This window comes from Lycium barbarum, chromosome 4, assembly GCF_019175385.1.
Source record: "Lycium barbarum isolate Lr01 chromosome 4, ASM1917538v2, whole genome shotgun sequence".
Classification (NCBI taxonomy): Eukaryota; Viridiplantae; Streptophyta; class Magnoliopsida; order Solanales; family Solanaceae; genus Lycium; species Lycium barbarum.
The window spans coordinates 146,390,472-146,407,919 of record NC_083340.1 but is presented as its reverse complement, the minus strand read 5'-3'; the positions used below and the strand labels follow the sequence as shown (position 1 = coordinate 146,407,919).

The window sequence follows — 17,448 nt, the reverse complement described above, 5'->3', positions numbered from 1 at the left end:
CAAGCACTTATTAGAAACTTGTAGGGCCCTTCTTTTTCAATCACATTTGCCTATGGTGTATTGGGGGGAGTGTCTTTTGACTGCTACACATCTAATCAACATGCTGCCCTCTAGAATTCTTGGCTTCAAAACACCTCATGAGATGTTATTTTCCAGAAAGCCAAATTATGACTCCCTAAGGACTTTTGGATGTCTATGTTTTGCTAGCACACCATCTCAATTCCGAACCAAACTTGACCCTAGGGCAGTGAAATGCATTTTTCTTGGCTATCCTTTTAATCAAAAGGGATACAAGCTTTTAAATCTCTCTACAAATAAGGTTTTTGTTTCAAGAGATGTCAAATTTCATGAAGGGATTTTCCCTTTTGCAGATTCCCCACCTGATTCACCTCCTATTTTTCCTACTTCTACTCCTTTTGATTATTTCTATTCACCTGATTTAACACCTACTTCACCTGCACCACAGACTGATCCTAGTCCACCTTCCTCTAATGATGCTATTCCCCTTCCTCATCCTGCTCCTCTCCTGAACCCTGTTTCTGAGACCAGGACATCTTCTAGAGTGACTAAACAACCTAAGTATTTGGCTGACTATATATGTAATGCTGTTTTTTTAACTGACCTAACTTCTTGTTTTACAGCCCCCATTACCCCTACTAGTTGGCCTTTCTCTGCTCCATCTAAATCAAATAAATCCCTCATCAATTTTGTTTGCCTTACACCACCTGAACCCACTAGTTTCTTTAAAGCATCCTTATACCCCTATTGGCAAGAAGCTATGGCAAAAGAGTTTGAGGCTTTGGAAGCTAATCAAACCTGGGACATTGTTGATCTCCCACCAGAAAAAAAGGCTTTGCCTTCTAAATGGGTTTATAAAATAAAATACAGAGCAGATGGGACAATTGAGAGGTATAAGGCGCGTTTGGTAATCAGGGGTGATGTGCAAAGAGAGGGAATTGATTATAACGAGACATTCTCACCTATCGTCAAAATGACCACTGTGCGATGTCTCCTGGCAGTTGCTGTGAAGAAAAATTGGTCCATTTTCCAATTAGACGTTAACAACGCTTTTCTTCACGGGGATTTACAAGAGGAGGTGTATATGCAAGTACCAGCAGGTTTGCCTGTTTCTGATTCTAACAAGGTTTGTCGACTAAAAAGGTCTTTATATGGGCTTAAACAAGCCTCGCGACAATGGTATGAAAGGCTAACTGGTGCCTTAACTTTCAAGGGATTCTCTCATTCTTTTAATGATTATTCCCTTTTCTACAAAAGGACTACTAATGGAGTATGCCTCGTTGCAGTTTATGTTGACGATATTCTCATAACAGGTGATGATAAAGATGAGATTGCTTCTGTCAAAAAATTTCTTAACTCTAAGTTTCAAATCAAGGATCTAGGTCTGGCCAGTTTTTTCTTGGGTATGGAATTAATCAGAGAAAAACAAGGCCTAATCGTCACACAAAGAAAGTTTACCTTGGAATTACTTTCTGAATTTGACTGCCTTGATAAAAAATCAGCACCTTCACCTCTTGAGCCTTCAACCAAGCTTCGTTCAGATATTGGAAAGCTCCTACCAGATCCTACAAGTTATCGCAGATTAATAGGGAAACTAAATTTTCTTACTCACACTCGTCCTGACTTAAGTTTTGCTATGCAACACTTAAGTCAGTATATGCAGACACCAAGAGTACCACATCATCAAGCTGCGATACATTGTTTACGTTACCTTGTTGGCACTCCTAGTTTGGGGCTTTTCTTCCAATCAGGAACTTCTTTCGACATTGCCGCCTTCTGCGATTCCGATTGGGGATCTTGCCTCGACTCACGAAGGTCTGTTAGTGGGTTTTTCATCAGTCTCGGTGGTTCTCCGGTTTCTTGGAAATCAAAGAAGCAATCTTTGATTTCCCTCTCCAGTGCAGAAGCTGAATATCGGTCTATGTCTCGTGTAGTCGTGGAGTTGACTTGGTTGGTTCGCCTTTTGTCAGATCTCACCATTACCCCGTCGCTTCCAATACCACTACACTCCGACAGTCAAGCTTCCTTGCATATCGCCAAGAATCCCGTCTTCCATGAAAGGACGAAGCACGTGGAACTCGATTGCCACTTTGTTCGTCAGCAATTCTTAGCTGGGTTGATTTCTCTCCATTTTGTTCCTTCCTCTTCTCAATTGGCTGATGTTTTCACCAAACCGTTGCCTGGTCTTCCGCATCGTACTTTGATTAACAAGTTGGGGGTTTTATTCCACCCCTCCAACTTGAGGGGGGGTGTTGAAGATAATGACTCCATTAATGAGCTAGAAGAGAAGAAGAAGAAGAAGTTGTGTTTGGCTGTATGTATGTCAACACAAACACAAATGAAGCCTTTAGGCTTTGACCCTCTTTCACGGATTGGGCTTTCAAAAGGTATTGGGTCTTTGGCAAGTATTGGGCCTTTTCACACAACAGACAACACATTATTCAGAAAGCTCAAATACTCAGCTCACAACAGCCCACTCTCACAAAGCAGGCCTTTATTTTATTCAGATCCTATACCTAGTAAATATGGTACATAATTTTCCTATTATGCCTTTTTATACATTGTAAGGAATAATTAGTGATAGTGACATAGGACAGTGGGACAGTCAGTGGGAACAGAAGCATCTTTCTTTTTATTCCTTTTGTCCTATGATTTTGTATATGTACCGGAACATAGATGATGAAATGAACAGACAAGAAATTTTCTCATAACATTTGATCTCACACATAGGAGTATATATTGGGACCTTTTCAAATTGTTTAGGAATAAATTTAATTTTTTTAAAAGGGCAAAGGGTCAAATTTACCCTCCAAGTAATAAATAATTTGACAAGCAATTAGGAAACATGTTGGATTCAATGTTGTTGCTTCGGCTAATATCTAAGGTTGATGAGTTGTTGGAGCTCGTTAATGAAATTTCTGAGTTCTTCAAGTATGTGACGCCTAATTGATTCAAGCATTGCAAATCATTTTCTAATTCACAGTTTGCATACATTGTTAAAAATTAAAATTAAATTCCCACTCAAAGAGCTTACGTGGGAGCTTACAAGTAAAAATAATTGGGAAACGGGTTATGGGTTAAAATAATTGGGATTGGGAGTTTACGTGGATTTGACGTGGCCAATTTATTTGTGTTGTGGAGTCAAAGAGCCCGTTTGGATTGGCTTACAGCTTAAAGCTGTTTGCAGCTTATAAGCTGAAAAAAATAAGTTGGGGTAGTCCAACTTTTTTTTTTTGGCTTATAAGCTGTTTTCAGCTTATAAGCTGCTTTAGATAAACTAAGTCAAATGGGTCCAATTATTTTTTTGAGCTTATTTTAAGTATAAAATGACTTTAAGCTGGTCAGCCAAACACTCAAAAAAGCTGAAAACAGCTTATAAGCCAACTTATAAGTCAATCCAAACGGGCTCAAAGTCATACTTCCATTCATATAAGGGTAAATTTATCAAATATCCTAACAGAGAGGGCAAATTTGATCCCAAAATTTGACGAAAGACAAATTTAAACTACAAATCATACTTGGAGGGTAAATTTGACCCTTTGCCCTTTTTAAAATTGTTCAGGGGGCATGATTCAGTTTATTGCACGGTGGGAAGACTTACCAAACTCATTTAAGTGTTAATTTATAGTGATTAATTCAAAATGTTTTCATTAGTGATTACAGATTCAATCATTTCATGAGAGTTTCATTTCTATAAATTGACATTATGTAAACAAATTTTTATGCTATTCAGTCTCCTGAAATATATCTGCATATTTAGTGATGAAAAATAAAGTAAATCATATGCTACGTAACATGTTAAATTACACTAATATGTAAAAATTATTTGCATGTCAGTATATATGTGTTTAAGTCCTTTCAAGAATTTAAACAGCCCTGCTTCCCTAAAGGTTGGCTCAATTGCCTCAAGAAAACATGTTTGAGTATTAAGGAAATTTTACGTTATTAATTAGATCATATTTACATATTGTAGTAGATAGCGTCCTATTTTCAAGATTATAAATTCTATATTCTAAAGAGTACTACATATAAATATTTTTTGGTGACCTGACCTTACACGCGGTAAAACTCCTTATTAATTAGAAAAAACTAAGTTCTTCTCCTTAATATAAATATATGGAAGACAAGGGGTAAAAGTTCGACAGACATATATGAAAGACCACCAATAAAAAATAAAAAAAAAACAGATAGTCAGCAGTATTATGTTCCAAAAGCTCACAGTAAAGCTCAAATACTTGCAGTAAATTAATCAGAAAGCATATATGCTAGCATTAAATTAAACAAAACTACATTTACAAGACCATTAAATCTGAGCATATATTTACCTACTGGAGAGCATTATTACTATGACCTCATATGCCTTTACAACATTGACCCTCATTACGGTACTAGCGGATCCAGAATTTACATTTTATGGGTTTAACATTTAACGTTTTTAGTATTGAACCCATTATATTTTTAAAGTTATACGTTTATATCTAGTATTTGTTGCAATTTTAGTAAATTTTTATACATATGCAAAAGTACTGAGTTAATATGAATCTGGTAACGAATGCTACATCCGCCTCTTTTTTTTCTTTTTTTGTTCTTTTCCTTTCTTCTTCTTTTTTTTTTTTTTTTTTCATCTTCCTCTTGTTATTAGGTTGTTGCTAGATTTTATTCCTGGGAATGCAACTAAACTTAAAATAAGGTTATCCAAAAGGATACAAATATTAACAAGAATGCAAGCATCCCGTAATATAATATTCAATGATTAGCATCTTCATGCATACAAATTAATTGGTGCGTCAATACAATGTAGCTCTAGAATATATTTTTTTCATAAGTTAGATATTTAAAGTTTGATGTTTAAAGTTGATATAAAATGGTAGTTTAGAACATGTCACTCTCCTTCTAGAATTAGAATATTCAACATCAGTATAATGGTCAAACTTAAAGAAGTTAGTGACTGAGGGAATATAAGTATTCTTGTAGAGTCGATGTTGACAAAAAACTTATCCACACTCAATGCTTATAGGAAGCGCAATGAATGCAAGACATGTGTCTATGAGTTACATATAAACTTATCCACAATCAGTAAAACCATCACTCATTTATTGATGCTAAACAGAGTTCAATGGATCGATACATCTGGACAAAAAGAAGCAGATATAAAATTGAAACTGTGCAACTTATTTAAGCATATTAACCTAGTGAAAGTGTTATATACAAGGCCTCGTCGCGATTTCTCTTCTGAATCTCAAGTGATGAGGGGCCTCTGTTCTGAAAGAGAACAGATTCAAGAACTATTGTTGGAAGAATTACTTTAAAATGTAAGATAAGTTCTTATCATTGTTGCACCAGTTGGATCAGATAAAAGATGTCTGATTAGGCCTTTTCTCATGTCATTTGGTGCAATGATAAACATGTAGAAGGCAAATAACATGAGGTCTGCTGAGGAAAGACTTGAACCAAGAAATCCCTGCCACATCCTGAAAGAATAACACTTCTCGTTAAGTACTGAAAGATGCGACTTACATACACTGACAGTTTAAAGAATTTTTATGCTATTAGTGTATTTTAATCTGCTAGTAGGATGTTGCGTTCCTTATTTGCTATGTTAGTGATCCAACTTGTTATGAATGGTTACCTTATTTATCTTTCGAGTGATCTGATTTCTCATTAGTAGTGAAATTACAACATTCTCACTATTCAAACCGGAAGTGTCATATTCGAAAAGATTTAACTTATATACACTGACAGTCTAAAGAACTTTTACACTATTAGTGCATTTTAAACTGTTGTAGGATGTTGCCTTCCTTATTTTCTATGTTACAGATGATCCAACTTATTAGCGTGGAAATGTGTAATGCAGCTGACTATTAATTCAATTTTTGACCATTATTTTCATAACCGTAATAGTGCGAAAAGGAGGCCCAGCTCCAAGTTTTTCAAGAATAGTGGCGTTGAGTTTCTCAACCATTTAACTTAGTATTAGTTACTTCTGTTTGTCGATGGAGCAGAAAGAGGCATAACTTGAACAGTTACATATAGTTATCTATTAGCTTATCAGGTTTGTATATCAGTTATTAGCGTATAGAATTTAAACTCATTCTTGAACATATCATTGAAGATCTATGCTGCTCAGACTCTCCAAAAATGTTACTGCACCCATGTCGGATCCTCCAAAAATGCACTTTGGAGGATCCAGCATGCACCAGGTCACATTTTGAAGAGCTGAGCAACATAGTCGAAGATAACGGGGCGATGGAGCAAAGATCAAGCCATACCATTTTGGCACACGGAAGAATGCGCGGAAAAATGACCTTATTCCCTCAATATCCAGCTGTAATATGAGTGCTAATCCAAATAGGAAAAATGATCTTTGTCGTTTTCGTTCTTGTGGCCAAAGGGTGTTCCAAGCTGAAAAATAAGATGAGCTACTTGCTGAGTCCATAAAGGTTTAAGATACTATTGATGCAATCAACAACATTAAAGTTGGATAACATGTACCTTGAGTTGAAATACTTGGAGTACTTGGACTGGTAAGCATGTCCTTGATATTATTTTGTCGTAAAATATTTGCAAGTACAGAGGCGCATTTTGGAGCTTCGGACAGTGATCTAACAACTGAATAACCTGTTTAATGCAGTAGAGGAAGTTTCAAAAGCATTGCATTTAAAGAAAAGCACATTAAGAGTAATGTACTTTTATTCTCTTATTACCTGTGGCTGGATGAACCATGCTAGCAGCAGCACCAAATGCAAGTGTTTTTTGTTCTGTATTTGGCAAGGATCCACCAACCGGTATGTAAGACCATTCCTGCATATAATTTCACTAACGTCATTGGCTGTCATTCTCCAGACTTAAAACAATAACTGCGTCTACTAAAAGATAGATTGGATTACCTCCTCGTAAATTTCTTTAATTCTTACGCCTAGTGTGTTCAATCGTAACATCAGTTTTTTCTTTAACAGATCAAATGGCATTGCATCTTTTGAAGCCAAACAAGTTTCCTGCAGATAGATACTTTTATTAATTACACATCGCCAAGTAGTAAAGTGTGGAGCATGATATCATAAACTAACCTCGAAAAAGACTCGTGTTGGAGACATGGGCATGGCATAGAGAAATGTTGGATATTTAGCTTCTAAAGATTGAGCGTCGTGTGTGACATAGTCTCTATAATCCATGAAAACCATCAGGCTGGGGTCATATGGATTGTTATCGACCTAAAATTTGGAAAACAGAAAATGATAATTGGGAAATGCAGAATAGTAAATCTGATTCTAAGTTTACAACAGAAACGAAATAGTCAAATTGAATGCATATATCCGAGACGAGCACCAATTTGTTAGATCGCAAAAATTTGTGAGGGGAGGCCAAAAAAATAAGCAGGCACAATTTGTTCACATGAACTTGTGAGGGGGCGTGATGAAACATTATTAAGTAAATAAATGTGCAATCTCTCCAACACTTAAGTTTTTAGATGATATGGTTACACAATGCAATACACTAATAGTACCATTTAATGTTCTTCTGGTGCATAACATGAAAAACTTCAGAAATGCTCTAGCTTAGATGATATTTCTCTACCTCAACCTCCACTCCATAAGCTGTTTGAACAGAAACTCTTGGACCTCCCAACTCATATTGCAAGAATTTCCCCGAGGCTGCTCCAGACGCGACAGTGACAAACCTGTTATCATAAGTTAGAAACTTCAAAACAAGGAACTAGTTATAAATTTCAAGTCTGAAAAGTGACAATTTGTACAAGCAGACAAACTATACCTGCATGGAATCACAATGTCACCCTCGCACTCTACAAGACTGTGGCCACTTGTGCCCTCAACAATCCTATCCACTTTCGAGTTAAGATATAAAACACCTGCCTCCACACACCTAGGAAGATTAATGTGAATTACACCTTTAAAGAAAATAAAATGATGAAACAATTGTAAATTAATAAATTGATGGAACAAGTTAAGTGAATTTAACCTTTTGAGTAACTCCTCGTGCAGTAAATGGCGACTAACTCTTCCATAAGCACGGCCAATAAGAATAGGATCATCATCGTCAAGATATACAATTGTATCCCTCCAAACATGTTCAATGCAGGCTTGGAGCCCAAGATCTGAAAAAAAAAAAAGGTATAAGTCTATATCCTAAACATCAATTTTGCAGTGGAAGACTAGTTGAGTATCATGAACCTCAAAACCGATAATGACAGATCCAATGCTCATGCATATAATTAGTTTAAATTGATTCCTCAAATATCAAATCTTCCTGTCCTTGAACAATTGATACCCTGTGACTTGTTTTGAGATACCTCGGGAACAATGATAATGTTTTCCACTCTCTGAACTACAAAAATAAATCACAAATATTCAAATTTCACTTGTGTACACATTTTCTTGTGATTATAATCATACTTTGTTTTCTATAACCCTTTTTAATATTTACTATTAACGATAGTTAAACGTGAGGGTCTATCATGTTAAATCAGATTAAGATAAAGGATCAAATTATGTCTGAGAATAAACAATCTCTAGGAATCCCAAGTTGATAAATTGCTAAAGGAAGAATGTAAAAGTCCAATGTATCTCAACGCGCTTCTCAGTAAACACCTTTATTATGAATGCTTTGTTTTGCTTCACTTATGAAAGTCCAAGTCGACATAATAGGCATTACGATGCAAAGATCTTTACGTGAAGAAATAGAAGGAACACGTATCACATGTGTAAAATCCAAAAGTCCCACATGAATATTCTACCATAACGGCCATTCAAGAAACGGTACATGAAATTACTAAATTTGAAAGAAATCTCTCAGTAATAAGCCAATGATAATCCAACATGCAAAGTCTTGATTAAGGTCCAGAAATTAACATGTCCTGTTTCTCGAAAGGAGGTAGACGAAAAGATTATTCATAAAAAAACAAAATAAGGATTAATACCTTTGAACTCGTCCTCCCAAACACCATAGTTATTTGTGAAAGGAAGATCAGGCCCAACGAGCCCAACGTTCAACCCTAATTTAGCTGACTCCGCGGCAAGAGCAAGACCAGCAGGACCGCAGCCAATAACCACTAAGTCCAGTACAGTTTTTCCAGCTGATATTTGTCGCAACTGCAAGCTGAGATAGTATGATGAACAAGCACATTGCAATATAATTCGCCACAGCATGATAGGTAAAAGCAAATTGCTCAATGGTTGTTGCTGTATGGTAACTTTCCAGCTTCTTCATTTCTTTCATATTATATAAAAACTCTAACTCACATGGAATTTCAATGTTTGGTAATTTGGAAATAGTTTAGTGATCAGCTGCAATCTTCACAATATGGAATATTTTTGACATTATCTGTAAGAACATTTCCACTAACTTCTCTCTTCACAACTCCTACATTTATAATATGTCTGAAGCTTTAAGAAGTTCAACGCTTTTTTTTTTCTTTCTGAATTCTCCACGAAAGTAACATAGAATCTTAATAAACTAATATAGAACATAGACATGTGTCATAAAAATACCCTCCAAGTTGTGAAGCAAGACCCAAGACTATTACCAACTCCTTCAGTCCCAACTCCTATTCCTTTCCTTAGAAGCCTATCATTTGTTCAAATTACCATCTATTCTTCATGAATAAGTCTAAGTTAGTTAAACTCTGATCCTGATAAAAAGAAACTATATATTCTATCTATTAACATGACATGGCCATGAATTTGTAGGATTCCTCAAAATTTATTCTCAAATTTTCTGTTTCCGCTGGAATCCAATTGTTTATCTTGGTCATAATCCAATACTTGTAAGTTGTATCAGCAGTAATAGTACATGAAAATGCCAAATATGGATTAAATGCAAAGATGTACTTTAACAAAGATGATTCGCTTTACTCCATCATTATATATGTTAAGTAAAAACTTTAACTTCTATATATACAAGACAATCTAAAATAATTACACTATGGGTCACCTAAAAAATTAACTACAGTAACCATCCATAATAAGTAGGATCAATAGCCTTATACGGCGGAGTGCTGGCCAGTTAAGAAAGCTCATATCCAGAAGACGAAGGTTGCACAAATGAGGATGCTGAGATGGATGTGTGGGCTCACCAAGAGATATAAGATTAAGAATGAAGTGATTCGGGAAAAGGTGGGTGTCGCTCCTATGGAGGATAAGTTGCATGAAGGGAGGTTGCGTTGGTTCGAACATATGCAGAGGAGATGCGTAGAGGCTCCAGTGAGGAGCTGTGAGAGGTTGGGGGTGGTGGGTCTGAGGAGAGGGAGAGGTAGGTCTAAGAAGTCTTGGGGAGAGGTAATTAGGCAAGATATGGCGCAACGTCATCTTACCAAGGACATGACCTTGATAGGAGGGTGTGGAGGTCGAGTATCAGGGTAGAGGGTTAGTCGACCGCGCGGATTTCTTTATTGTACCAGGAGTAGTACTAGCTTTGTACATCTGCCAATTCTTAGTTCTCTTGAGCTACCTGCTTGTTTCTTTCATTTTGTTTATCTTATTATCTGGTTGTTGTCACTGCCTTTTATTGCTACTGCCTTTTATTACTGTTGCCTTTTATTTGCCTCTCATCTTTTCTTGAGCCGAGGGTCTATCAGAAACAATCTCTCTACCTTTCAAGGTAGGGGTAAGGTCTGCGTACACTCTACCCTCCAGAGACATCACCTAGTGGGATTATACTGGGTATGTTGTTGTTGTTATTGTAATAGCTTGGTGAATAAGGCAGGTAGCCTGCTACAACATGTTAAAATACACTGATACGTACTGTAAATAAATGTATATAAGTTAAATCCATTTTAAAATAAAGTTTAAGTCTTTCGCATTGATGGTATAAAAGACATTTACACAATCAGGTCACTTATAAGCTAATTACACGTAAATATCTAATAAGAATTTCCTAGAAACCTAGTGAAAATGTTAATTAACCTCCTATCACATGTTAGAATTAAAACGAAAATTTACACTTTCAGTGTATATAACTTAAATTATTTTAAATACGGGGATCAAGAAAATCACCTTATCAGAAAGCTTAGACTGCTGATCCATGTCTTTTTTCTGCTGCATTTGTACAAAAACAAGTTGTGAACCACCACCTTTTATATAATCCTCTTCATCAGCAAAATCTTCTTTAACAACTACACTTCCACTACTACTGCTACACTTCACTTGCATATTTATAGGCCATAAATTTTGCTTTTTTCTTGGCATAATTCTCCTTCTTCCTAATGATTTGAATCTCGGACACGTAAAAACTGCCATTGCAGCAAAATTTTGAACTCCAACACATTCCATTTTTTAGTGTAAGTGTATATATACACTCTTTCTCTAGCTCCTTTTTTTTTCAAGATTGTTCAAAATATGAGATTTTCATTCAGTCTTTTGGTTTAAAGGGTGTTTGAAAATTGAAAAATCTTGAAGAAATTTTGCAAGAATTGAAACTAAATTTAAAGTGGATTTTGTGAGTTTTGCTTGTTTTTTGGATGGACAAGAGTAGAAAACAAAGAGAATAAGTTATAGATAGGGAGGAGGGAAGTTTTTTGATGATGTGTTCAACTGTCATTTCTCAAAAGGAGACGTGGATGGATGTGATTTGCTGGAGTTATTTCGTTATGACAATAGTTCAGGACGCTTTTTTTTTTTTTTGAATTATTTTTTTGTTAGTCTCAATTTTTGTGTCTGATTTTTTGAAGATCTCTAGGAAAAAATTCAAATTTGTCAACACTGGCATTTGTTTTTTTTTTTTAAAAAGTGCTTTTTAATTTTTTTTTTAATTCAGTTTTAAATATTTTTAACCAAATAGTTGGAAATTTTTTGGAAGTTTGAAATATTGTTCCAAATATAAGGCCCGGTTCTTTCATAAGTTATGTCACATGTGTTCAATTTCTCATATTTAGTTCTTCTTCATTTATTAATTAGCTAACAGGGTTAATTGGAGGGCTCCAATTAAATTAAAAATAATGTAAACTAAATTATTAACTAAGAAAATATTTACTCAATTAAATACTTCAAGGACATATTTAATTTTTAATTTTTTTTTTATAATAAATGAGTATATTTGCGTACATCTAGGGACCTACATAAATATCTGTCATAAACTTGATGCATTAAATGCACGTTGTTCAATTGTTGACCGTCACTTTTAATCCTTGGGTGATTGGTTGACATGTTGGCTGAGTCGGAGACGGATTAGAATGTGAAGTTTGTGGGTTCGTATCCATCTCAAATTAAAAAATTAATAGGAGTAGTTCATTTCTACTACTCGATCAACAACACATTTTGTTAATGGGTTTTCAAATCATAATTTATATAGATGTACTTATTACTATATTTCTCAATACAAATATAAAATTCCCGTAAAAGTCGGTGGGTTCCCGCAAACCCCCACCTAACACTCTAAATCCGCTCTACGTATGAATTTATAATGAAGGGAATTTACATATATTAATTCATAAGTGTATCTTCTTTAGTAATGAGATGATTATTATGTGAAAATTATTAATGAAAAATAATTTTTCGTGAATTTCTTACTCATGAATGTGTTGTTTGCCTTTAGATATTTGGACTTAACGATTTTAAATATACTAATCCACTAACCTCCAACTCCAATAAGGTATCGGTTGGATTTAGCGGTTATCACTGATTTATTTGTTAATCAACAAAGTATATCAACATACTTCTAACCTGAAATGGAACATTAAAAACTGTAATCAAATTTTGTCTCACAAGAGAGTAAGAAAAAGGTAATAGTGCATGCAAGCATATGCAGCAAGAAGAACACTTGAACATCAATCGCTAGAAATTCTCAATTTGATCAACTTTACACATGTTGCGATACTTGATTAATAAAATTTGATGCAAGTCAATAGTTCGTGGAGCGTATTAGAGCATCAAGCAACATAGATCAAAGTTGACAAAATCTTAGACATCGAGCACATACCCTTTGCACTTTCTTTAAAACAACCATATATTTCAAGTCTAGAAACCAGAATGCAACTAGAAGTTTAGAAACATACTGGTATAAATATTAATGCGGAAAAGGGCCTAAAATACCCTTGAACTATTGAATTTGCTGCAAAAATACCCTCCATCCACCTTTGGAGCCTAAAATACCCTTGACGTTAACCTTTGGGGCCTAAAATACCCCCGATGTTAACCTTTGGGGACTAAAATACCCTTATTTTTAACGGACCCATTTCATTTATTATGTGGCACCTTTTGATTGGTTGACAATTTAATTAACTTAAACTAATTAATCCCCCATTTAATCCGATCCAACAAATAAAATTCGACCCGCCCCAATTAAATCCCCATTTCACCGTATCAAAAAAAAACATACAAACCCAAGTCATTACAAACCATATCAAAAAAATTCACGAACCCATTTCATTACAAATCGTGAACTCAAAGAGAACAAACCATAATTTCTACTCAAATTTTGACATGTTAAGCTCAGTAATGTCCATATTCATAACGTTTACTAAAACCTTACTCCATATGGTACACGGGTATGGTAATTGGCTTCACAATATCACAACTCATCATAAGCAGTAACAGAAGATGAAGATAAAAGTCATGGAACTGGAAATTCACATAATTTTGGGTGATGCGGTATCATCAGATAATATATATATATATATATATATATATATATCAGAGTCACATAAATAACAAGGCCGGCCAAGAATACAGTTGATATGCAGAGTGAAATTCCGAAAATTATAAATAATTTAGATAAAAAATGAACCATCATAATTGAAGCACCACAATTCACGATTTGTAATGGAATGGGTTCGTGGTTTTTTTTTTATATATGGTTTGTAATGAGCTGGGTTTGTATGTTTTTTTTTATATGGTGGAATGGGGATTTAATTGGGGCGGGTCGGGTTTTATTTGTTGGATCGGGTTAGATGGGGAGATTAATTAGTTTAAGTTAACTAAATTGTCAACCAATCAAAGGGTGCCACATAATAAATGAAATGGGTCCATTAAAAATAAGAGTATTTTAGGCCCCAAAGTTTAACATCAAGGGTATTTTAGGCGCCAAAGGTGGATGGAGGGTATTTTTACACCAAATTCAATAGTTCAAGGGTATTTTAGGCCCTTTTCCGATATTAATGTTATAATTCTTAGCAGGTTAACGGCTAAAATGATAAGGAAAATGAGTAAACCACACCCTGGATCGTTAAGCCTTTACTAGAAAATTTTAAACTATTCCCCAACCGTTAATCCGATAAATCGGCTAACAAATAAATAGACATATTTTACGGTTGGGTTATTGATCGGTTAACACCCTAGTTAGTTGTACGCGCAACTTAATTCTGACATTAAATATTTCCTTACAGGGCCAATATGGCAAACCAAACCTCAAATTAGTTATACAAACAATTCTATGTTGATATAAAGAAGGAGACACATTTTAAGTGGTTAATTTATCTACGTAATGGACACTTGAGAACACACAGAAAGATTTTCTCAAAATTGCTACCGAAAATATCTAATAGACATATACTGTAACACCCCAAAATTTTCTTTTTTGAAAGTAACACCTCAAATTTTTTAGAAGAAAAAAAATAAAAAATTTAGTTATGTTTCGGGTGACCTGACTTCGGGAGGTCGTAACCTCATCCGAATTTGGGAATTTGGGAAAACTCATAAAATGAAAGTTGTAGATAATTGAAATAACTTTCCAACCATATATTATGGGCTTATAGGTGACATCTGGATAAGGAGATATGGACGATGCAAGTTGGGCTGGCGGAACAGCAACTTGAGACCCAACCCAAGCATTTACATTTCGGCCCATGAGGCCCATTAATGTTAACATATCTGGAAAATTCAGTAAATTGCTGATCATTTTACATCTAGGAACTTCCAAAATATTAGAGAAAGAGAGAGAAGAGAGTAGAGACAAAAAAAAACAAGATTTGACCAAAATCGGAGCCCCGAATTCCGAAGCTCGTGAAGAGAAAAGTGTTGTGCGTTGCACTGCCTTCATTTTGAGCCAAAAATCAGCTAAGAAGGAGAGTGGTGACTTGGTTGATGCATACTTAAGGTAAGATTGAGGTCTCCTTTTCATTGTTAACAAGTTTGTTTAGAGATTTAACGGATTAGAACGGATGAAATAGCGTTATAAACTTGTTTGTTGCCTTATTGCAATTTATGGATTGGGGGGCTGTTTTGTTGGATTTAGATGGGTGGAATTGGTTGAGTTATGATGCATAATGATTGTTGATGTTTTTGATACGTTGCTGTTTTCGAAATTGGGAGAATAAAGTGTATGAAAATATCGTATACAAAGCGTATACTGGGCTGTTTTGTATGATTTTTATGGCTGTTTTGTGATAATGTTTTGGGGCAGTTGATATGATTTTTTTTTGTGGCTGTTTATGATAATATTTTGGGACTGGTTGGTGGTTGTTTTGAATTGTTTTGTGGGCTGGAATATCAAGGGAGTTGCTGCCCAGATTTTTGTTTTGCAAACCCGTTTTTGGATTGGGACTGCTGTTAGTGTTTTTAGCATAACTCCTTGTATACTGCTCCGTTTTGAGTAATTCAAGATGTTCTGGAAAGATATTTCATAGACCTAAAACTTTCATCAAGGCTGTAAAACCCAGTTTTGCCTTTAGATACCCGAAAAGGGGTGATGAAGTGCAGGGGGAGGTGCTGTCCAGATTTCTGTTTTGAACATTCTACATGGACTGCTGTTAGTATTTTGAGCATATCTTTTTGTACAAAATTGCTGTAGGGGTGATTCGAATTTCTATGAGACCCTAAGACATATATATACAACTTTCATTGAGGACACAAAGTCCAGGTTTTCCATTTACCCCTTCGAAACTGAGCAACAATACAAGACAGTAGCGCTGTCCAGAATTTCTGTTTTGATGGTTTGGGCTGATTTTCGTTGATTTCGTGTTTAGTTGTGATGTGCTGGAACTTTTGAACTTAAGTATATATTTGATTGTGTATTTAAGGTATATATGCTCTTGTACAAGCTAAGAGGAATTTTTTTGACGAAGTGGACTTTGGTCGGTCTATGGCGTAGATGATTTGAACTCCTCGAGTTGTGGTAGAACTTGTTATGTGGTAAAACGCCAAGGTTTGTGTATAAACTTGAACTTAAAATATCTTTATTTTTCTGGAATTTTGAAGTATCTTGATGAGTTATTTCTTTACTCTTCATCTTATATTGTCTCAAGTATTGCAAGATTTTTGCTAAATCGCCCACTTGTACGAATTGCTTGATCATTTTACATTCTTGTTGGGACTTTGTCCTTCTTGTTATGGTGACTAGTCATCGATATTGGCATGCCCCTCGATTCGGATCTTGCCCATCTTGACTTTGGATTTACATTTCGTCTTGACGATGGATTTTCGTCCATTTTCGAGTACGAGTGGAAAGCCACTTTCAACATGGTTCTTGATTCTCTTGATATTGGGTGACGACCCTTCTTGATATGGGCTTCGGTCCTTCTTGATTTCGGGGCTTCGGCCCGTCTTGATATTAATTGTGCTTGGTGTGATGGCATGACGTACATATTGGGCGAAATTGGTAATTTGACAAATTCTCTTGAATTGAATTATAAGCTTTCTTGATACTTGAGCCTTAGAATATTAGTATTGATATTTTGAAACTCTTCAAGGTTTGTATTCGATACTTTGATATACTTGTTCACTTGGGCTTATTGTTACCTTATTGAGCCACCTACAGCGAACAATGGAATTGGAGAATTTAATGGCTCCAAGCCCAAAGTTTATACACCACTAAGCTTCATGCTTAGCGATAGTTGTTTTCTATCGTAGGTAATGCGCGAGATGAGGTATGAAGATGGCCAATTGGAGTAGACTTTTTGGGAGCCCTTGTGAAGATCACATCTGCATATGCATCTAGTTTTTATAAATTTTTGGGGACTTGTACATGATACATGTGTGGCACTTACGTATGAAATTTTGAAGGCTTGTGGAAAACAAGACCATGTGCTTGTAACTTAAACTTGATGACTGATTTTGCTATTTTAGGGTGTGTTTTTTTTAACCCAAGTCATGTCATATACTGAATTTGTATTTTGTCTTGTAATTATGTACAAAGGATGATAATAGTTTTGTGAAAATCACTAGTTTGAGTTTTGTGCATATTATGGACCCGTAATGGTGTTGATTTGGAAATAAAATTTCAAAACGAAGCTTCTTAAATGTGTTGACTATTTGAGAAGGGAATTACCATTTTAAAATGATACTCTGTTATTGTATTTCATCTAAGAAATTTTTCGGAGAGCGCAATGAAAAATAATAATAATAATAATAATAATAATAATAATAATAAATAAAAAAAATGCCGTACTTTCAAATTTTTTCGCATGGGCCTTTTTCCGCTATTAAATATATTTGTGAATATCTTTTGGCATAAGTTCCTTCTAAACGGTGTAAGTGTAAAATT

General features: G+C 35.2%; 1 protein-coding gene and 1 long non-coding RNA gene across 2 annotated transcripts; one reads left to right on the top strand and one right to left on the bottom strand.

Moving 5' to 3' along the window:
- Positions 1-5,081: 5,081 nt before the first annotated feature.
- Positions 5,082-11,509, bottom strand: LOC132636893 (lycopene epsilon cyclase, chloroplastic). The gene is made up of 11 exons (XM_060353965.1): positions 11,028-11,509; positions 8,954-9,125; positions 7,996-8,131; positions 7,789-7,899; positions 7,594-7,696; positions 7,086-7,229; positions 6,906-7,013; positions 6,723-6,819; positions 6,511-6,636; positions 6,288-6,420; positions 5,082-5,489 (listed from the first exon to the last, which is right to left on the bottom strand). Exons 1-11 carry the CDS (start codon positions 11,301-11,303, stop codon positions 5,324-5,326), a joined length of 1,572 nt encoding a protein of 523 aa, XP_060209948.1. The 5' UTR covers positions 11,304-11,509; the 3' UTR covers positions 5,082-5,323.
- Positions 11,510-14,860: 3,351 nt separating this feature from the next.
- On the top strand, positions 14,861-17,144 carry LOC132638804 (uncharacterized). Its single transcript, XR_009581895.1, has 3 exons — positions 14,861-15,063; positions 15,986-16,110; positions 16,815-17,144. It is a non-coding gene; the product is annotated as an uncharacterized LOC132638804 (long non-coding RNA).
- Positions 17,145-17,448: the final 304 nt, after the last annotated feature.